Source organism: Chinchilla lanigera, unplaced genomic scaffold, assembly GCF_000276665.1.
Source record: "Chinchilla lanigera isolate Chin_1 unplaced genomic scaffold, ChiLan1.0 scaffold00114, whole genome shotgun sequence".
Lineage (NCBI taxonomy): Eukaryota > Metazoa > Chordata > Mammalia > Rodentia > Chinchillidae > Chinchilla > Chinchilla lanigera.
The window spans coordinates 5287331-5309769 of NW_004955515.1; the positions used below are offsets into that span (position 1 = coordinate 5287331).

The 22439-nt window shown below is 38.9% G+C and overlaps 2 protein-coding genes across 9 annotated transcripts in view; one reads left to right on the forward strand and one right to left on the reverse strand.

Moving 5' to 3' along the window:
• The window catches only part of Ecm2 (extracellular matrix protein 2, female organ and adipocyte specific), a 35433-nt gene extending 14054 nt beyond the window's left edge, over positions 1-21379 (forward strand). For 5 of the 6 annotated variants that reach the window (XM_005408909.2, XM_005408907.2, XM_013506869.1 and 2 more), the window contains 8 exons: positions 4433-4621; positions 7123-7671; positions 9381-9496; positions 10850-10985; positions 13747-13904; positions 15923-16062; positions 17300-17626; positions 20251-21379. In XM_005408909.2, the coding sequence (XP_005408966.1) occupies positions 4433-4621; positions 7123-7671; positions 9381-9496; positions 10850-10985; positions 13747-13904; positions 15923-16062; positions 17300-17626; positions 20251-20419 (1784 nt within the window). In that variant the 3' untranslated portion in view covers positions 20420-21379. The remainder of the gene's footprint in view (positions 1-4432; positions 4622-7122; positions 7672-9380; positions 9497-10849; positions 10986-13746; positions 13905-15922; positions 16063-17299; positions 17627-20250) is intronic. The other variant, XM_013506871.1, reaches the window with a different exon arrangement.
• Cenpp (centromere protein P) overlaps positions 1-22439 on the reverse strand; it is a 228091-nt gene that overhangs the window by 67074 nt on the left and 138578 nt on the right. Inside the window, exon 6 of one of the 3 annotated variants that reach the window (XM_013506873.1) lies at positions 4631-5261. The exons of the other annotated variants lie outside the window; for them this stretch is intronic. Coding sequence (XP_013362327.1) covers positions 5046-5261 — 216 coding nt within the window. The 3' untranslated portion in view covers positions 4631-5045. Of the gene's footprint in view, positions 1-4630; positions 5262-22439 lie in introns of those variants that run through there. 3 annotated transcript variants of the gene reach the window in all.

Consider the following 22439-nt stretch of genomic DNA (forward strand, 5'->3'; position numbering starts at 1 on the left):
AAAAAAAAAAAAAAAAAAAAAAAAAAAAAAATAGGAGATTCATGCTGGGCATGGAGGCGCTTGCCTGTAATACCAGCACTTGGATGGCTAAGATAGGAGGATTGCCAGAAGTTCGAGGCCACCCTGGGCTACAAAGTGATTTCAAGGCCAGCCTGCACTGCATAGACAGACCCTGCCTGAAAAAAGACAAAAACAACAACAACAACAACAACAAAAAAAAAAAACAGGAAAGGAAAAATAATAATAGACTGAAAGGTCAAAAAGTAGTACACATGCTATGATCTCACCTCTGTTTTAAATACTTTGCAGTCCAATTATTTAAATACAAGATGACTAAAAATTGTGTATTTTTCATTAATTTTTATAGTAGTGTCTTGGTTACTTTTCTGTTGTTGCTGAGACAAAATACCCAACGTCCAAAATGAAGGAAGGAACGGTTTATTTAGCTTATAGTTTGTGGAGGTTTCAGTCCATACTTGGCTGGCTCCGAGGCAGAAGGTAGCAAAGCAACAAGAGCAAAGGAGGGAATGGCAGCTGAACAGCAAAGCAGCCAGAGCAAACGGGAAGAATGGCTGCAAGCAGCTTCTTTCCCCGCCTTACTTTGTAAACAGGCTACCCCCACCTAAGGGGCATGTAGCTCTCACATAATCTCCATGCCCTCCTCTTCCACAGGCTCAGGATGTATACAAAGTAAGGACCCTGGCTTCCTGCTGAGTCACTTAGCCAAACCTCTAGACTCCCCAAGTTGACACAATGTATTAACCATAACAAATAGGAAATATAAAAGTGACAATTTGATCAAATTTATCCAATAATATTTCTGTATATCATATATCTTAAAACAGGCAATGTACAATGCAACCTTATAATCTGGACAGTAGGATCTGGTCTCTTTTTAAATCCCTTTTGCATTATTGTCTTTCTTTGAACAACTCACCTTATGCTATTGTGTTGGCCTTTCCTTTTTTCTGTGGGTGGTATATTTTCAATAAAATATCTAATGATGAAGACATTGATGATGGAAATCTTGGTTTATGCCTCACTATCCTGTATTTTTCAATTATTTGGTGTATTAAACCTAACCTAAATCGTAAGCAACTTTTTGAACCCCCTTGTTTTAAATAACAAATGAGTTCCATATTGTTGGGTCCAAAAGGCGCATACATATTTTATAATCATAGTTCCCCTTGCTTTTGATTATAGGGTAGCTTGTAAGATGTTGGTCAACTATGTCAAGACAAGCCATAGAATTATTATAATCATTGACCACTACTGAAATTCTTTTAGTTTTGTATCTCCTTTGAAGTTCTATCATTTCTGTATTATGAATAGTTTGAAAATAAGGAGATGTCTTTTTTGTCTCTCCGTTTCATAACATAGATTTTTCCCTCTCCTATCTGTCAACATTTTTTCCTTTTTCAGTTTTATTCTTTTGCAGATTTTTTGGCAATTCCTTCCTATTCAGTCTCAGTGTCCCAAATGTGTTCATTTTGTATTGTAAAAGAATATCACTGAGTTCTGGATAAGTATAAAAATTATATCTAATGTAATTACAATGAGTTTTATAAATTATAACACAAAATTATAGTTTATTTTTCACAAGTAAACATGAATTAGTAAAAGAAAATAATGAAAATTTATTATTAGATTTCATTAGAAATAAACATCAAAGGTGAGTATGTTCTAAATTTTAAAATATATGCAAAAAATAGTTGACGTAAAACAGATAAACAGACATATGAGTGCATATTGTAGAAACAAGAATTGACTGGTTGAAATGACACACGCCTGAGCAATGGTCGGGACAGTCAGCACATGAACAAATGCACTACCTGAGTAATGCTTGGGGTAAACTGTTAAGTGGCTGAAATTCTTACTTTTACTCATTTTATTTGTTTGATATAAATTCTTGCTATGCTGCCAGACTGGCCTCCAACTCTTGGGCTCCAGCTATCCTCCTGCCCTAGCTTACCTATTAGCTGGATCTTCAGGCTCACGATACTGTACATGATTAAAAAAAACTAATACAGGGTGATGTACATTTTTAAAGTATAGCAGTTGTATACTAAACACTTCTAAGTGGTCCACATTCTTTTCCAGCAGTCTTAAAGCACTTCTTTTCATTGTATTACCACATATAACATAAAATTTAACACTTCAAATATACACTTCAGTGGCATTTAGTATACTCACGATATTGTGCAATGACCACTACTAAGTAGTTCCTGAACATTTTCATCACCTCACAGGAAAGCCTTTACAGAACTCCTCTTTCTTCCCTATCTCCAACCCTGACAGCCCCTATCTGGTCTCTATCTCTATAAACTTGCCTATTCTGGAATATTTCACATAAATGGAATCATATAATATGTAGCTTTGTGTGTCTGGCTCCATTCATGGAGCATGTGTCCAGTGTTCTTCCACGGTTAGCCTGCATCAGCCTTCTTTCCTTTTTATGGTGGAATAACATTCTCCTGTGTGTACAGACCACATTTTGTTTGTCTATTTATGACTTGATGACAGGCATTTGGTTTGTTTCCACCTTTCAGCAATTGTGTGTATCCCAGCCATGAACATTTGTGTATAAATTTTATTTGAACATCTGTTTTCAATTCTTTTGAGTATAAACCTAGGAGTACAACTTCTAGGCCATATGGTAATTCTATATTTAATTTATTCTTCTCTTTGATTATATGTATGAAATGGTATCTCATTGTGCTTTTGATTTCCATGTCCCTAAGACTAATGATGTTGAAAATCTTTTGACTTGTGTGTCTTCTTTAGAAAAGTGTCTGTTCAAGTCCTCTGCTCATTTTTATTTTGTACTGTTTGAGACAGTGTCTTACTTGTAGCCCATGACAGCCTTCACCTTGCAATCCTACTGTCTCAGCCTTGTAACTGCTAGGATTCTAGGTATGCCTGGCCTGCCCATTTTATAATTGGGTGTCCAATTGTCCCAACAACATTTGTTGAGGAGACTACTTTCCTCGTTGAATGGTCTTACCACCCTTCATGAAAATTAACTGGCCACAGATGTCTTAACTTACTTCATTCTTGCTAGCATAAGCTGCTTAGTGTGGCTTGGGAGTAAACCTTTTGTAGTGTTTTAAAATCTGTAAGTGTGAGAACTCAAACTTTGTTCTTTTTTACTCCACATTGCTTGGCTACTTGGGATCCCTTGTAATTCTATAAGAATTTGAGGATCAACATTTCTACTTTTGCAAAACCAACCAACTAACCAACCAACCAATCACCGAAATTTTGATAGGGTATAGGTATAGTAGTTACACAATCAGGAAAAACAACAAGTGTATTTTCTCCAGAGGAGTAACTGAGTGGGACTAGTTGACTGCAAGTACCCAAATGAGACAAGGGGAGGCCTGAAACTGGACTGAGGCAGTATGGATATGGGGAAGAGGGGCCAAAGTGAGAGTTCATCTAGGGGTAGAGTTTGTAGACAGTGGCTCAGATGGAGGAGTTACCAAGAATGACACCATGCGTGGGAGGAAGACATCCCCTCTGAGATTCCCCTCAGTTCTCTCTGACCTGTTGAGCTGACACACCTGGCTTGCTTGGCCTACAACCAGGGAACAGGAATTGTCTTCGGCTGCATATAATATAGTTAATATATAAGTAACAAAGCTCCCTTTAATAAAAACATGTTTTATTATCACACAGGTGTATCCAACCCACAATGTGCACTATGTACTCCATCGTGCACTTTATGGGTAACTGTTATGGTCTGTGAGTTTTATTTTAATAATGTAGTAATTCAAAAAAGAGTGCTGCAGTATCTAAGAAGTCCACAGAAGTATGCTGTCACACCTTTCCCCCTACATACATAAACAAAGTTGGACAGTGTGCGGGTTGTCAGTGCTCTCTGGGGCTGAAAAGAAACTACACTGCTTTTGTTAGGTGTAGCCAGACAGTCTGTCTTGGCTTGTATAATTAGACACTTGTAAAACTCAGGCTGCAATTTGCAACCTCCCATTCTCACCACTGTGGCAATTAGGACAGTGTGTTTGAGGAAGTCTATTGTCTGTTACCAAGTGACTAACATGAGCCGAGCGCCTGTGAGCCCACACTGGATACTCAGTTGAACAAGAAATCTAACATTTGAAGGTTGCTTGTTCTGTTGTGTCACTCAGCCTATCCTGAAGATAGATACAAGATGGATGTGCAAGTCACATTCCAAATACCACGAGGAGGTCACTCTCAGAGCTTAGCGAGAGGAGCTGAAAAGAGCGTCAGTGAAATGCATTTCCAGGAGCTGTATTTGAAGGATGTTTTTACTCTGTGCACAAAGACAAACAGGAATCTATTCTTGTGCAGTTATATCAGTCTGCCTTTAAATAGCATTTAATTCTATTCAGAGATGCTGGCAACCACATAGGTAATTTCAATGTCTGTTAAATTACTTGTGTTCTTCTAGGAAAGAAGGGACACTGCTTGGTGAAGGGCATGACCATGTACAACAAAGCTGTATGGTCTCCTGACCCCTGTACCACCTGTCTCTGCTCAGACGGAAGAGTGCTTTGTGATGAAACCATGTGTCAACCCCAGACGTGCCCCTACACAGTTACACCCAAAGGAGAATGCTGCCCAGTCTGCACTGATACTGGTACAGAGATGTAGCCAAAAAAAACCATCATGCGTGATTTAGTCAATTCCTTTGTTTCTATTTTGTCACTACTTTAAGGTATAAACTATAGCAGCCTACTCATCAGGCACAATGCTGATAACAGAAATATCTGGGGAAGTATACGGTAGGTTAACAGAAAAAATAGATGATGGCTTTATTGTTCTAGCTTTATCAGAATGAGTAAATGTGGACCAGATCACATTCCAAAAGTGACCCTTAGCTTTAGCAATAATGTGATGAGATTTCTACGACAGACCCTGAATTATTATCAGTTAAGGGCTCTGTTTTGATCTGTACACGTTTTAGCTCATTTAACCCAAATCACATTGGGTAAGTTATTTGAAATGAAGACACTGATGTCATAAGAACAAAGGAGTGATTTATAAATGGATGGAATGCAGCCTCAACTCTCCTGGCTATGCTCCCAAGCAATCCATAGCACAGGCTCAGGAATCCTGGGGAAGTGCAGAAGTGTGGCAAGAGGACTGTGTCCTAGTGTGGCCCTCCTGTGCTCAAGTTCCAACATGGGCTTTGTCGGATGCTCCCTGAAGATCTCTTCTCCCTTGAGGCTTTCACCTAGCCAAACAGGGGGCTCTTGAGAGGGAGACCCAGGCCTCTTCTATGAAAAGAAGCCAATAAAAGAAACACTTAGCCAGTTATTTATGAAAATAAATAAACACTTGTTAAATAATTTGACAGTCAGGAATAGGGACAATTTCTCTTGTCTATAACCACAGTAGATTGCTCTTATACATAGATGATCAGAGGGCAGTTGCTTTGAAAAGTCTCCTGTGAGGAAGAGCTTTACAATACTCAGGAGTTGTATTTTACCTTGTGTAATCAGTTATTTAAATGAAACAGTACACTTTTGAAAAATGTTATAAAAATGTTCAACAAAATTGATTCCTTACAGTGAAATACAAGATATATAAGATAAGATCTAGAAATACTTAGACATTTTTCAAGAGACTACATATTCTTAAAATGTTCTCTTGGAAAAATAAACATGGAATATATAGGAAGGATTTTAAATGTTTCAATATGACAGCTTTAGTTTCCTTTGACCAATTTTTTCCTATTCTCTTTTCTGCATGTTTTGTCAGAGATGTGAAAAAAATCCCAGACTTTATAATATATACTGAATTGCCATCACAAATAATTTCTTCAAATAATTGTATTTCCTGAGTTCCTTCAGGGAGTAGTTTGTATATAGTATTAAATGAATATGGAAAGATGATTAAATGAATTTATAAATTTTGATGGAGGAAAACTTGTGCATTGTAAGCTCACTTTTCCCTAGAACTCTTCACTCGGTGGGTGTGATTAATTATTTTGGTTTTTTGAGACAGGGTCTTACTATATAGTTCAGGCTGGCCTTGAACTCACTCTGTGGCCCAGGCTGGCTTCAGACTCACAGCGATCCTCCTGCTTCAGCCTCCCAAGTGTTGGGATTACAGGGGTGCAGCACCACACTCAGCTGAGACTGAATTTAGACTCATGTCATGTCTTCCCTAATTCTGCCAGATAGAAAGCTATATGTAAATTAGAGTAGCGTTCTATAATTATCTGTTCTGCTCCCAGCATCAAGGTACTATGAACAGCACTCCAGTACATGTGTCTACAGAAAAGCAATAGCACTTAGGTCCAGGACACCATGCATAAGTCTCAGGCAGCAAAACCAACTTAAGTAGAGAATTCAGCAGGAAAAAAGAGAACTTTATAATTCTGATTTCAGATGCTATCTAGCCCCTGGAGCTGAGAAAAAAAATGGATGAAAATAATAAATCTATAAACAAAGGCAATTTATTACCATAGTAAAATATACATCTGTTTTAACTTTTTATATCTGAAGACAGACTATAAATTCTTATATAAAAAATACCCAAGCTGAGTGCAGTGGCACATGCATGTAATCCCAGTGCTTGGGAAGCAGAGGCAGGAGGACTGTCCCAAGTTTGAGGACAGCCTGATTTATACAGTGTGTTCAAGGCCAGCCTGAACTCCATAGTGACATCCTATCTCAAAAAACCAAAACCAAAATCAAAACCAAAACTAAAACCAAACCAAACCACAAAGACTCAAATAAATGGAACAGTATCTGTTATAAAGGCATCACATCTGATGATATCACAAACTCACCATAAGATTGCTTTCTATATTGCATCATGTGGCAATGTTATTCCCTCTTTAGTCCCAGGGTAGCATTATATTCTAGCAAAAATACATGTTATTTAATGCAAAAGCTAGCACAGAGATATGAAAAATTATCTATAGCAGATCTTATAAAACAGAAAAAAGCTACAGATAAAATTTCTCAAGGAAAAAATTGAAGATACAATTCATCTTTAAATGGCACTCAAATACTTAGAGGGAATAATATTTACTAATCTTGTTTTCATTATGATTTTTCCTCTTATTAACATCGTCAACTTGCCCCTGCTACCTCCTCCCTGCGTGGTCGTTAATCTCCTATTACCTAGTAAGTGACAGCACGCTAAATGATAGAACTGAATTTTCTGGTGATTCTTCAGAACAAACAGAACCTACCAATGTACTTCCTAAGCAACTGCCACCTCCTCAGGTGGAAATGGATCAAGTATTTGGAGAAGAAGCACTTCAATCTGAGGAGGAGGATGAAGAAACTAAAGGAGACAGAGAGCACAAGAAAGAGACCACTGGACACAGAGATCAGGACAAACCTCATAGTGAGGAGGAGAGCAGAAGAGAGAGCAAGCAAAGGCCTGGCAAGATGGGGAGGCCAGCACATCAGCAGCTACGCTGTGGAAGGGGGCAGGAAGAGGGAGAGGAGGAAGAGGAGGAAGAAGAGGAGGAAGGGGAAGAGAAAGAGGCTGTAAGAGGAGATGTGTTTCCAATGCCCTGCCAGCTCCCCATCCCTGCTCCCCCCAGAGGCAGGCCGCGCCTGCCCAGCGGCTGCTCCTTGTCCTATAGGACCATCAGCTGCGTCCATGCTGCCCTCACCCACATCCCACCAATCATGGCTCCAGAGATAACCAATCTGGAGCTTGTGGGTAAGAAATGTTGACTTGTTTTTATTTTGTGCTTTCAACATACATATGACTCTTGCTGTTCTATGAATGCTGTGTTTCAATTTCATAATATAGACTAATTTCATCATCTTCACACAAGAACTCTCTAGAAGAGAGAACCTTACTGCAGATGGCTCAGGTATAAAATAAGAGTAAAACTGATTTTTGGTATATAGTTCTGAGTTTTGATAAATACATACAGCTGTATACACACAACCACGATCAAGACGTGGAACATTTCTGTAATTTCCCAAAGTTCCTCATGTCTCTACCTTCCCTAGACCCTGGCTATGACAGAAAAATGTTTTCTATCTCTATGGGTTTGCCTTTTTGAGACTGTCACATAAATGCAGTCACACGATACAGAGCTTTTCTGGCTTGGTGTCTAATGCTTTTGAGAGTCACATGTTTTGTTTTGAATATGTCAGTTAGTTTTTATTGATAGGTAGTGTCCTGTTGCATGAAAGACCAGTTACCAGCAAGGAGACATTTGGGTTGTTTCCAGTGTGAGGCAAATGTGCAAAAAGTTGCTATAAACATCCGCATACAAATATCTATGTGGACCTATGACCTCATTTCTCCAGGGTTATGCCCAAGGGCGGAACTGCCAAGTGGAAAGGGAAAATGCATGTTTCACTTTGTAGAGCCTGCCCAACAGTTTTCCAAGGTGGCTCATCATTACCCTTGGCATACTGGGGAGTTCCCACAGCTCCTGTCACAACCTGCCAGCACTTGATACTTGTTTCCCCCTCGCTTCAGCCACTTCAGCAGGAATATAGTTTCTGGACCTTTAGTCCATGTCTCTGTAAAGGTCACCAGGGAGGGTTCTGAATGGAGGACAGCAGGACCAGGTGTGAGGGTCTGGCCAGTGTGGTATAGCAGGGTGGGCCTGAGGATGGTGAGCACGAGGACATCAGAACAGACCCTACCTATTCCTGCAGGGATGGCTATGTGCAGTGGGAAATTGCTGGTATATTAGAAGATTCTATGGTCTTCCTAACAGAGGTTTTCATTCCATTTTCATATCACCTAATGAATTCTCTTGCCCAGCAAGTCACTGGATCCCAAGTGTCAAGTATGCTGTACTACCCCCATTGCAGCCCATGTGTCAAGTATGCTATAAGAAAACTCAATGTGTCTAGGAAGGATAAACTACTTATATTGGGCTACACTATTTTCATTTTACAAGTTATTTCATTTTACATTTTCTTCCTACTGTTGGGGCATCAAACCCAGGGTACTCAGGTGGGACTCAAACTTGCAATCCTCCTGCTTCAGTCTCTTTCAGTACAGGGATTATAGGCATGCATCACCATACCTAGGGTGTGTGTGTATGTGTTGCGGGGTGGTAGTAGGTCTTAAGAACCATGGCCTTCATGCTGAACTACATCTCTACCCCTTTTGAGACAGGCTGTCACTAAGTTGTTAAGTTGCTCAGGATTTTGGTCTTCCTGCCCCAACCCTTCTAAAGTGTTGGGATTACAAACCCAGCACCTGATGGTTTTTATAGTACGTATTATTTCTGGAAAGGTCATTTTCTGTGTGTAAAATCATTGATTAAAAAAATAATTGACTACTGTACTTAACTACAGTATCAAAACAAAAACTCTTAAAACTAAAGCATAAAGAACTTCGTAAATTTGTTACATCTCTCTGTGGGCAGAGTCTAATACAACTGCTGCGTATCCTAGGGAATTCTATCACCTCCATCCCGGATGAAGCATTTAATGGATTACCGAATCTGGAAAGGCTTGATCTGAGCAAAAATAATATCACTTCTTCAGCCATAGGTCCAAAAGCCTTCAAGGTAACCACATACTCCAATGTCTACATAACAATCCATGTGAACAGCTTCCCTGTGACTTGCACTAGCTGTAGTCTGAGATGGGAAGGGAGGAAAAGCAAAAAGGGTCTAATTGGCAGTTTTCTTCTGCATCAAGGAAGTTCCTTCTCTGATGTCCATAAACTGCATTCAAGTTTTCTCTTGAAAGTAATTTGTTTTACATATTTTTTGTCTCATCTTACATGCATAAGTGACATAACTAATGCTTCCAGTTTATGGAGTACTTCCTTCCTAAGTAGCTGAAAACATTGAAATCTGATGTCTTACCATATGAAGCACTGTCTAAGAACAGGACTTATATGAAACCTCTATGAGCATTTTCAGGCCAGCAGGACACTGCTTTCATATATTTGGACAATGGGCAAAATCTGGTGGAAGATGCTTTGGCAATGGGTTCTAGAAAAAGAGGGGCTCAGATGAAAATTGGCATTGGGTGGGATCGGGAAGAAGAGGGAAAAAGAGAGGACAGGAAATGATATAGAATAAACCTTTGAAGGAAATAGATCTAACTAAAAATCTATTTAGAAAAAGGAAAAGAGGGGATCAAGAAATTTTAAACCAACAAAAATAGAAGAAGGAAGGTTAAAGCTTATGTGTGGAAAGGAAAACTCATAAATGTGTGTGCCTTAACAGCCATAAGTAAAACACTACATTGCACTAGCTCAAACTTTGTTCCTTTGGATGGCTATCTGGGTCTTCCGACAACTCTCCCACATCACTGGCCTCTTGTATTCTCAGATCCTGGTTCTCCTCTGGAATCTGAGCAGAGAGTCAATAGGGCTCCAAGTACCTGCTTCAAGCTGTCCATCTTTCTGACAGCAACAGCTGCCATTAAGGGCCATATATATCCTATATTTGGTCCACAGAAAAACACTGTAGCAGATTACTTCCTTTTCTTGGAGATTTTCTTGTCCTGTTATAAATCTGAAACAAGAATATGATCACTAGAGAAGTAAATCATTCCACATGGCTTCACTAAAGCCTGCTCAACTTTAGTTCTCCATTTTTGTTGTTGCAGGCTAGGTTTGGCAATAACATGTAACTCTAAGTGTGGAAATGCACTTTTCCAGGTAGTCAGTTGTTTGCATATCGTATAGGAATAACTTGTGATATTTGTAGCACTTTGGTTTGAAAAATTTACACAGTGATTAGTGTTATATTATGACCCTTTTCCTCACATCAGTGTTAGTGTAGATATGAAACGGAGCTTTACAAATATGGACTAAAAATCATTGTCTTAACTCTGAGCATCCATGACAGTCAGATTAATGCATGATTTAATCATAAAAATGATAATTTTAATATTTGCTTTTTAAGCTTCTGAAGAAATTAATGCGTCTGAATATGGATGGAAATAATTTAGTACACATTCCTTCAGAATTACCATCTACTTTAGAAGAACTCAACATCAATGAAAATAATCTTCAGGCTATTGATGAAGAAAGTTTTTCAGGTATTTAACGTTTGTTTTTTTCTGACACATTTCCTTCGAATCTTCTGTCGCCATTTGGAAATCTGATTTACAGTACTGCCAAATGCATAACTAAAAAAGTGTTTAGGCCATTACTATATAAATTGATAAAAACTTACTGACTGGTAAAATTACAAGTATATTTTACATTGTTTATTGTCTTTTTAAAAGCACACTAACCTTAAATAAAACTTTCAACAACTCTAAGTTCTCATCATGTACAATATAATAACTCTACTACAAATCCATAATACCTGGAAAGCAGCACTAAATACTGCCCACAATGCCATAAATTTTGGTGTTCTTAGCTGGTATTTTTGTTGGCTCTTCAAGGTCTGGTGACTGGGCTTCCTTCATCTCCCCATCCATAATTTGTGCTATGCTTATAATAACATATTGTTATTTTAATTTGCCATGTGTTAGAACCTGAAACTAAGCATATGAGAACCGTGTGTACAGCAGGAATATGCAGGCTTGTGTAAGAAGCTGAGGTACTGTCATTCAGTGAAGGCAATGATCTTCATGGTAGTAGCTTGACTTTGGTGGCTCTGTTCCTGAGGGTGTGGGCCGGCCCTAGGTTCCTGCTCCTCCCGTATTTCATGGTGTAGAGAGTGTGACTATGGCCATGGCCTGGCTTTCTAAGAGACAGACTTTACTGAGAAGGGTTTGAACCTGAAGGAAGTGGGCTTGTTTCTGAACCACATAAGATAGCTGACGTGCACATAATGTAACCCTACAAAAGAGGCTATTTCACTCTTCAAAGAATCTAGCTGACACCTTTGATTAGATTGTATGCTTCCTTAAAATAAAGACTGCCTATATTTTTCTTTCGTCTTCCTAATTATCCAGTAGAGCTCTTGAGGCATAGAGTTCAATGCTCTCTGTTAACTTTATTTGAAACATATTTTTATATAACTGTTGATAAACCTAGCATTTCCAACTGTTTCCCTTAGTGCTAAGAAACTTCACAGGAACAAAACACTTCTGCTGCTGAGAAGAAAACAGTAATTATAAAAATTGCCAAATCTGAGTATTACATAGCTAGGGAAATACTCAATTTCCAGATGCATTTCAAGGGTACACATGAAAAACATTAATAAACCCAAATTTTGATGTGCTTTGTCATATGTGGGAAGGCACTGGAAAATTTCATTTCTGCTCCATTACACAGAGAATGGGGGAACACAGAATTGAGAATAATACACTAATAGGCTAATAACTAACTATATGTGAGTTCACATTTGTGCTATCAAAATGATAGCTTTTTATAAAACCTAAACTCCTTAATTTGAAAGTGGTCTCACACATCCCTGGAATGGTTCATGCATAAACGCTTCTATATTCTCAGAGCACTGATGTGTGGTCCAAGGTAAACTGGCCACCTGTCCTCTTAACTGTCAAATTCCAAGCAGAGGAGGCCTCGCTCCCATGTAGGTGGCCAAAAAAGAGGCCCTCTGCTGTCCTCTTGCCCTGAAAACTTCCCTACACTTCCTGGGTAGGCTGGGTTCTTAGTCCTGCTGTTGTCTTGCTTCTGTGAGTGTGATTGCTCCCTTGGCTGGGGCAGCTGCTGAGCCTCCCTGACTGCCTTGAGTCCTGCAGCTGTGGATGGCAGGGTATGGCTGGCTAGTAGTGGGCAGGTGAGCTCAAGCACAGCCCTTTATCTGTGTGTGCTCACCTGACTGTTTCAACATAGAAGTTCCTCTTACTTTTATCTAAATCTTTCTATCCTTAAAAGCACACCACTTCCATACCACTCAAATCTACACTGCTTTCTCTTTTACTCTTCCAGCATTTATTATCTCATGTAACTGTCTTTGCTAATGCCTATGTGTCAGACTAAGTCACACAAGGCATTCTATGCACTGCTTGTGACAAATCGGAAAATATCCCTTACTTGGGAATCTTGGCCACACCCTGAACTTCTGTCTCTGATTCCTCTGGGTATTTCATTTGTGGGTGGTCAGTGGTTTACCTCGAAGCTTCCAACTGACCTAGATGACATCACGCCTGGGCCAGTGAGAGAGGTGTGGACTTTCTTGGTAGCTTAACGTGAATGACTGGAGGTTTTGATCATCTTTTCTTTTTTAAATCAAAAACTCTGTGCCAATAAGTGAATAACTATACAGGGAATTCATTGTTCTGCTTTGTTACTAACTCCCTTGTAGAGAGACTGGAATTTTCTATAGAAAGAGTGCCCCTTTCTGTGTCCTAGGAAAGGGAATCACTCACCAGTCTATGACCTGTCATGATGCCAAAGCATCCCAACCTGTCATTGCAAATGCTGCCAAAGACTTTCTACAACCTTCTACTCTACATGCATCTCAATTCCAACCCCAGCTCAGCCAGCATGGCCTCTAGAGATATCCCTGACACTTCTTTCTGTCTTCTTCCTCCTCCCTCTTGCTTCTGTTAATTACACGTATTCGTGTAACACTTGAATGATTTCTTCTCTATATTGTGCATTTTGTCCTGGTTGAAATGTGCATCTGAGATGTGCAAAGAACTTAGGAATAGGATCTATGCGGCAGGGAAGAGACAAAGATAAGGAAACTATACACCTTTGAAATAAAGTGAACTTTTTCACATGCAGGCTATAAAAACTGCATGGTTATTTTTCTTCTCTCTTTTGTGGTGGTAGGGATCAAAATCACCGAGCAGGTGCTCTACCACTAAGCTACACCCCAAACCGACATTGCATAGTGTTCCCAATTATGCTAATATTCTTATAATTTTATTTTTATAGACTTAAATCAGTTGGTCTCCTTAGAAATGGAAGGAAACAATCTCAGTGAAACCAATGTCAATCCTTTAGCTTTCAAACCTTTGAAGAGCCTATCCTACCTGCGCCTGGGAAAAAATAAATTTAGAATTATTCCACAAGGTCTTCCTGCTTCTATTGAGGTACTGATATCTTCCTTCCAACATTTTAAATATATTTTAGATAAAGTATACTACAACAAAGCAAACAGTGTCTCTTAAAAGACTATGGTAATGTATACTAAACTAGATAAGAGTTTCGGTGCTATATACAGAATTTTTTATATAATATAAGCACTATATACCTCTGATAAAGTGAAAAATGATACTGCTGACAACTCTTGAGAATGGGAAAGAGGAACTAAGAACCTGAACAGAAACCACAACGTGCAAAAGGTACCCAACATTTACAGCCATTCAAACTATCCCAAGCCAGAACTATGAAGTTCAACACAGAATAGCTCAACCTCTGTCAATACCACCTGTTTCCACTTAGAAGTTCCAGGTAAAACCAGACACTCTTAGCAAACAGCAAATGGCTGGTGCAAATATTATACCAAGAAGGCCTTGCCTGTTCCTGTTACTCTATAGCTTATAAATTTTGACTAGCTCCTACCAAGACTGTCCTGTGATAACTCTACGCCCAATGCACCATCTTTTTTTAAATCCTTCTAAAGTATCCCCAACAATTTCCAGGAAGTCTTTGACCAATTAGTGTCAACACTCTGAATTTCCTGTATTAGGAACACTGAGGTTCACAGAGTCTATAAACCTGGACTGGAACCCAGGTTTCCTTATCTGAGCTCTGTTTCTACCACACCACATGCTCATCCCATGAGGACACCTATTATGGTCTCATGCTGATCACAATCATGTGGGTTCCTAAGATATACAGGCTCCTGAATCTATCCCAGATATTCTAAGTCAGACTCTTTGAACAGAGAACTAGAATTTAGACTTTTTAAAAAGATCATTAGACAGTACTTACCACCAGTGACACACACACAAACTTGGACAATACAAAAGAATACATGCCCCTCCCTACGTCTAAACTTCCCATCTTGGCCTCTCTCGCCAACCCAGGAAGTGTTGTGTATACATGTGCATGGTGTGTGCTGTAAAGCTTTCTAAACTCACTTCTGCATGCCACTTGCACCGCATTATATATCTGAAGACTGCCACACATCATTCTTATAATTGTGAGTAATATAGGTATGGAGAAGTATGGTAGGACTTATTTAACTAGCCCCTTAACTTGCATACATTTAGGTTGGAATTGATACTTTAATAAGCTCATGAGGTGTTCCAAACATACAATCACATTTGGGAACCACTGATCTATCTCATCTATTAATTATATATGGAGAAAAATGCAAAAAGCTGAAAGCCACTTTACCCATTTCTAACAAATACCACGATTAAATGACAAAGGGAAAAGTTGCCAAGGCAGGAATGGAAAGTTACACTGAGGGTACATGCTAATTCTATTTCTGCATTCTAACCAGAACAAGCAGAATTTTATAATTCATATTCTCTTAGTAAAAAAATTCATTTTAATGAAAACTAAGTTTAACTTGAAGGCAAGTAACTCTTAAATTTTCTTATAGTTCTAGTAAACTTCATTGTGATTCTAAATTAAGGCTCTCAATCGATTAACTCTTAATTAAATACAAGTAAGTTTGGAATGTGAGTCTAAAACTATTACAGACCTCATGGAACAGTAGGAAGCTGGCCTTGAGCTAAAAGCTCTGCTAGGAAAAGCCCCTCTGGTATATCAGTCCTGGAACGTGGGCAAGCACCGTCATCTCTCTGGGTCTGAGTTACTCCATGGTGAGTGGAGATAATAATTTCTACTTACTTTCCAGACTTTTAAAGTCCAAATGAGATCCTAGGTTTTGCAAATTGTATACTGTATGCTGAACCCCACAACATTTTGTTGTTTAAGAGTAAAATAAAAACCATTTAATTTAATAAACAAATACAGTTCATTTTATTTTACAAGTTATAAAATCTGACAACTTAAAACCATGAACTCACTTAAAAGAATCTTTTGATAATACTAATGAGAATAGTCTTCATTACAACTTTAGTATCTGTGACATTCAATATATTTATTAACAAATAAAAATGGAAAAAGTAATATTCTTTTCTATTAATTACAGGAATTACACCTAGGAAATAACCAAATTGAAGAAATAACTGAAATTTGTTTCAATCATACCAGAAAGATCAATGTTATTGTACTACGTTATAATAAAATAGAAGAAAATAGAATTGCTCCTTTAGCCTGGATAAATCAGGAGTAAGTATATGCTGCTATTTAACTTTCCTACCATCCTTAGTGAACCCTTGCCCTACCCCAACTTGGCCACTTCATAGAGTTTCCAAAATGTCTACTACATGGTATTAGGATCACTACTGCCTAGCGGGTACCCTACTCCTTGGCAGGTGGTGAGGTAGCAAGAACTGACTTCTGATCACAACTGTCAACTGCTGCTTTAACTCTGTGTGCCTCACGGGTTGGTATAAGGCTTATAGGGAAGAATACTCCATATACAGTGAAGAAGAAATGTGTCAACCTGTTCCTCATCACCATTAGGGAGAAACAAGCTCTAAAGGCCAGGCCTGTTCTCCCATACCACTGCCCTCTTGTCCAAACTGTTTCCCCATTTCAAGTCCTACAAAATAGATTTTAAAAGGCTGGGCCTGACAGTGGAGGCAGAAAGTAGAATCCATTGTCCTTGACAGGAATCAGCAAACTTGCCCTACCCCTCAGTGAAGCGAAAGGGAGTTGGAGGCAAGCCCTGGCAGCATGTCCAATTGAGGGTCCAGATATAGCTGTGTGTCCCAGAATGACACATTTGGATAGTACAGCATAGGATATCAGTCATTGAGATGTAGGAAGAGAAGAGATGAAAAAAGGTTTTTGGGGCCAACCAGAGGGTAAATGTGAGTCCCTGTGAGTGGTAAAGTCTTCATCAGGAGTTTCAGGGAAAGCTCCTGAAACAAGCCAGGGACTTCACCACATTCCTGGGATCCTCTGGCCGATAACAACTTCTAGATCTATTGGTCTCACCCCAAGTTCCAAGTGTGCCAGACCATCAAGTCAAATGTGGAATGAAGGTGTAGGAGAAAAATAAAGCTTGCAGAAAACCCCAAAAATAAAACAAAACAAAGAACCTTGATAGAACCAGGGATTCATGGATTTCATTTCTGATTCAATAGTTTGACCACAGAAGTATTTGGAGAACATCTTTCTGTCACTGTGACTCCCCTATTACTCCAAGGAGCTGAGTTTTTCCTTCTGCACTCTGCTGTGCTCCTCTGATGAAACCCTTAGCTGGGAGGCTGCATGGGTGCTGGTAAAAATGTAAGCCTGGGAGCCAGCCAGACCTAGGTGAGCACACAGTCAAGTTTACATTTAGAAGTGTCACTGCAACATGGGGCTTACAGCAAAACAGACCGATCTTGTCAAAGTTCAGCGCTGCCAGTCACTGCCCTGAGGTTGGTTCCCTATGTTCACTTTTCCTTTGCTGCAGAAATCTAGAATCGATTGATCTCTCCTACAACAAGCTCTACCGCGTCCCCTCCTACCTACCCAAATCTCTGCTGCACCTTGTGCTCATGGGGAACCAGATTGAACTGATCCCAGGCTATGTGTTTGGCCACATGAAGCCAGGCCTGGAATACCTGTATCTGTCATTTAACAAACTCACCGACGACGGCGTGGATCAAGTTTCATTCTATGGAGCATATCATTCTCTGAGAGAGTTATTTCTAGATCACAATGGCTTAAAATGTATACCGCCTGGGATACAGGAAATGAAAGCACTACATTTTCTGAGGCTGAACAACAATAAGATTCGGTAAATGTTAGCTTTTTCAATTATCAATTTAAATTGTGTGACAAAATATGTATGATTAAACAACTATGACATGAACTCTGGGATTTAAGGGAAAAAGAAGTGCTAAGGAGCTGAGTGTGGTGGTGCATACCTGTAATCCTAGCACTCTGGAAGGCTGGCACAGGAGAGTTATGAATTCAAACCCAGCCTGGGCAACTTAACACATGTCTCAAGGAGGTCGGGGGGAGAAGTCTGGGGATAGCTCAATGCAGAGTCTCTGGGTAAAATCCCTAGTACCACAAAAACAACCCCATAAACAAATAAGAAGAAAAAAGTACTAAGGGACAATGGCAATGTTAATAATTGTTAAAGTAGGGTGATAGGTACATGAAAATTCATTATAGTTTTTTCTATGTTTGGAAACATCCGTAGTAGACTACTATTACACAATACATAGACCCTTAGAAACAAGTTCAGTAAGGCTGTGAAGCAATAAATAGACTATGCCACAGCTTCCACTATTATGGTTTCAATCTTCAGTGTTCCCCAAAAGCTCACATGCTGAAGACAGTTCCCAGCCAGTGACATTATGAGAAGTGGTGGAAGCCTCAGGAGGCGAGACCTAGTTAGAGGAAGTACATTTTTGGAGATACGCCCTTGGAGGGTACACAAGGTCTGGCCCCTTCCTTGCTCATTCTTGCCTTCCTTCCCACCATGAGGTGAGCAACTCTGCTCTATCATGTGTTTGCTGCCATGATGAACTCAACATAGCCAGTGATGGCAAACCTTTTAGAGCTTTCAATGACAACAAACAGCTGGCTGCGGCACAAAGGTCATAGGTTCATCACCACTCCCATAGGCCCATGGATCAAAAAACCATGGACTAAAACCTGGGAAACTCAGCTGAAACAAATCTTTCCTCCCTTAAGTTGATTTTCTCAGATGTTCTCTAATACTGATAGAAAGCTAGCATACCTGCTCACATATGTAATTTTGAGAGACTGATTTACAGAGAACAATCCTAAATATATGCTAAAATTAAATTTTTTTTTAGATTTTGCTGAAGGTAGAACTCTGAATAAATTTATCAAGCTTCAACTTTTCTCACTCTTGAGGACATATTTTTCTGCCTGTGTTTAGAAATCACCCCTGTCTAGGCACATGAATGATGCAAGGTTTCATCCAGGGTACTTTGTGAGTGTGTTCTTTACCACTGGCAGTGAGGGAGATGGTAACCTAATCTCTCTTACCCCTTTCTTACCCATAAAATTCCAAATTAAATCCCTTTAAAAAAACAGAGAAAGTTTCAAAAGTGGTTAGCCAGGAGTAGTGGAACATGCCTTAATCCTAGCACTCTGGAAGGCTGAGCAGGAGGACTGCACAGGAGTCCACCCTCACATTAAGCAACTTAGTAAAACCCTGGTTCAAAAAAAAGTGAGAATATAAATCAGTGTAAAGGCCCTGGGTTCAATCTCTGTTACTGGGGTGGGCAGAACAGGGGAGCAAAATAGTGAGGGCAAGAGGTAGGCGGGTAGAGAGAGCTTTGTAAGACTGTTTCAAAATTTTTTCACAGGTCATGCTATATGCTCCACACTGCAGGGCATCAGAAGGCATGCAATTTTCCACTTCTAGTGATTCCAAAATTTATCAGTGTATTTAGGTGGTCACAGCCTGGTGTCTTCATTGCAAACTTCCCCCTCCATCAATCACTGAACCAATGGTTTCACTCATAGATGACTGTCACTTGAATCTATGATGGATTTCTGTATTGTTACTCTTTCTGTACATCTTAGCTGAAAGTACTCTGTAAAGAAATTTTGCTCTTCAACTGAGACTTGTTTTACTCTAAAGGCAGGATAAACAGCTCTTTCCCTTTAAATTGTCACTCAGAATAAGAACTTGGGGCTTACATGCTTTCACATTATTAGTCTCTTTTGAGGTTCTCTCTTTCACTGGAGAATAAACTGCACTTATGCTTTTATATACTCAGTATATAAAATCCACTGCAGTCCTTCTGAAATTGTTCTGTCTTTCACCAATGGCAGCCATTCCATTTGGCACCTGTGACTCAGCTCTGGTCATGCCAGATGGTATCACAATGGTGGGAGGGTGTGTGTGAGAGATCACACAAAGCCAGGGACAGAAAGTCAGTGACTGGGGAAGGGCCAATGTTGGCCTTTTTCTAATGACCCACCTGTGCACGAACTCAATCCAAAAGACCTGTATTAACCCTTCCAAGGGCAATGCTCCCAGTGACGAAGTCACCTCTCACTAGGCTCTACCTTGTAAGGTTCCACCAAACTTTAACATTGCCATAATGAGGACTAAGCTTCCAGCATATGTCCCTTGGGGATGAACATATACCCATACTATAGCACAATACACACAGTTTTCAAATCACAAATAGGAAGATTTCTCTACTTATAGCGTGTGACTATGTTCCATTCGAGTGTATTTATTACTTCATTTTTCACATTAAGATCTTTGATATAGTTGGGATTTATTCTGGTGTGTGCTACGACAAAAGGATCTAACTTTAAGAACAAAGGTTTTTAAAGAAACAGATATAAAACTTAATTGCTAAATCATGAAGCCAGAGTACTACATACTAGGACCATTCATGACTTGCTTCTATTTTTCTTTAGGAATATTCTTCCAGAACAAATCTGTAATGCTGAAGAGGATGATGACTCAACTTTGGAACATCTTCATCTTGAAAACAATTATATTAAAACAAGAGAAATATCACCCTATGCATTTTCATGCATAAGGTCATACTCGAGTATTGTTCTTAAACCACAAAACATCAAGTAACTCTAAGTTTTCTTCTACCATTTATAAGGTTTACTCATGTCGTTATAGTAGAAGAATTTGTCATTAATGAGAAACATAATCCTCATGTTACACTCAGTATCATTATGCTAGTCCATCTGATTTGCCAGCCCACAAAGGAGCAATCAAAGGTCTATATAAAAGTAGAGTCTTCTAGAGGTTTCAGTGAAAGTAAAAAACACTCAGTTTCCCACCTCTAGAAAGAAACCACCTCACTAAGATAGGATGTCAGCATGCTGAGCTAGACTAAATAAACACGTCCTTTACAATTTGCTTGACATCTGCTATTAGCTAAGAACTCTCCAAGTACTACTAAAAATTATGTATGTTATAGTTCAGGACCAAAAGCACAGAGCCAAGAAAAAAATCAGGTCGAATTTATGAATTACTGCTGTCTATTATTAGGTTAAAATAGTGATTTATGAATTACTTCAGTATTGGGTTAGACTTAGTTCTTTCTATTCACTACACATGTGAAATTAAAACACTACCACAGTGCTAACGCCCTCATTTGGATCTTTGTACTGTAGGTACACTGTGAACATTAAGGGAAGCTAACAGGAAGTATGGAAATGAATCCTAGATCATTTTTGAGACTTCTATAAGTGTAAAATTATTGTTTAAAACATAAAAAACAGTATTTTAAGATCAATCTCACTATTCTTTATTCATCATGATCAAAACACTATAGAAAGCAGTATAGTTGGCTAGAAATACAAATTAATTATTCTTGACTATAACTTTAGCTAAATGTAAATCTAATACACATACTTTTTAAAAATTTTGTTACATTGGTCATAGTTAGCACCTATCTCCTTTGCCCTAATTTGCTGAAATGTATCCTTTTATTCAGCTTAACCCAAAATAAAGCTGCTAGAGTTTACTATGTACTAGGCCTTACCAAAACTGTATATTAAAGTTTCAATTATATAGTGACCTTTATCTTTGTATGGCCACAAAAATTTATAAGACACATACATAAACTACATTGACTTCTTTTGCTATTCTCAGTTTTGAAGCAACACCAGATTCAGAATTTAAGTTCTTGCACACCTTGGGCAGCTTCCTCTAATTTTTCAGATGTTAGTATCTGTTAAATCTTTTAATAGTTTTCCTATCACCTGGAGAACTTTACAGTGCTGTTAGGAGAACCAGAGAAGAATGTAACATATTTGGGAAAATATGATATACATGATGAATGTGGTTGTTATCACAATAGTTCATTAAAACGGAAAGAAACCAGCATGTTCCACCAGGTGTAACAGTTTCATAGGTAATTTCCAAGGTGTGAAAGTTTGGCTTACTCCATTTGAGTTGTTACTCTTATGGCCTTCTTTCCTATCTTTTTTTTAATCAGATTTTATTGGTACTTTTTTTTTGTTACCAGAAATCGAACTCAGGACCTTGTGCTTGCCAGGCAGGTGCTGTGCCACTGAGCTACACCCCTGGTCCTACTGTTACATTTTAGATACACATAATAATCACATTCATCATAGAGAATTTGCATCTGTACATGATATAACTTGGTTTTCCAGTTCCCCTCCCCTCCCCCTTCAAAAGCTTTGTTTCCATGTTTTCCTTTTCTAATTTTTTAAAACTTTCCCCTTCCCTCTCCCCTCTCTCTTGCTCCTCTCTCCATTTGAACATTTTCTTCCTATTGTACAATATCTATTATACATTTTTTTCCTACTATATATTTTGGTCCTTATTTACACTTTTGGTTTCTCATACCAGGGAAACAATACAGTACTTACACATGTGTGTCTGATTTATTTCACTTAAGAGTATCTATGCCCTTATTTCTATCCATACTTTTTTTTTTAGACTTCTCAGACAGAGTCTCACTATGGAGTTCAGGCTAGCCTTGAGCTCATTACGTACTCTAGGCTGGCCTTGAACTCTTGGTGATCCTCTTGTCTCAGCCTCCCAAGCACTGGAACTATACGCATGTGCCACCAGGCTCAGCTAGCACTTTTTCTTAATATCCAGGATTCTAAGATTT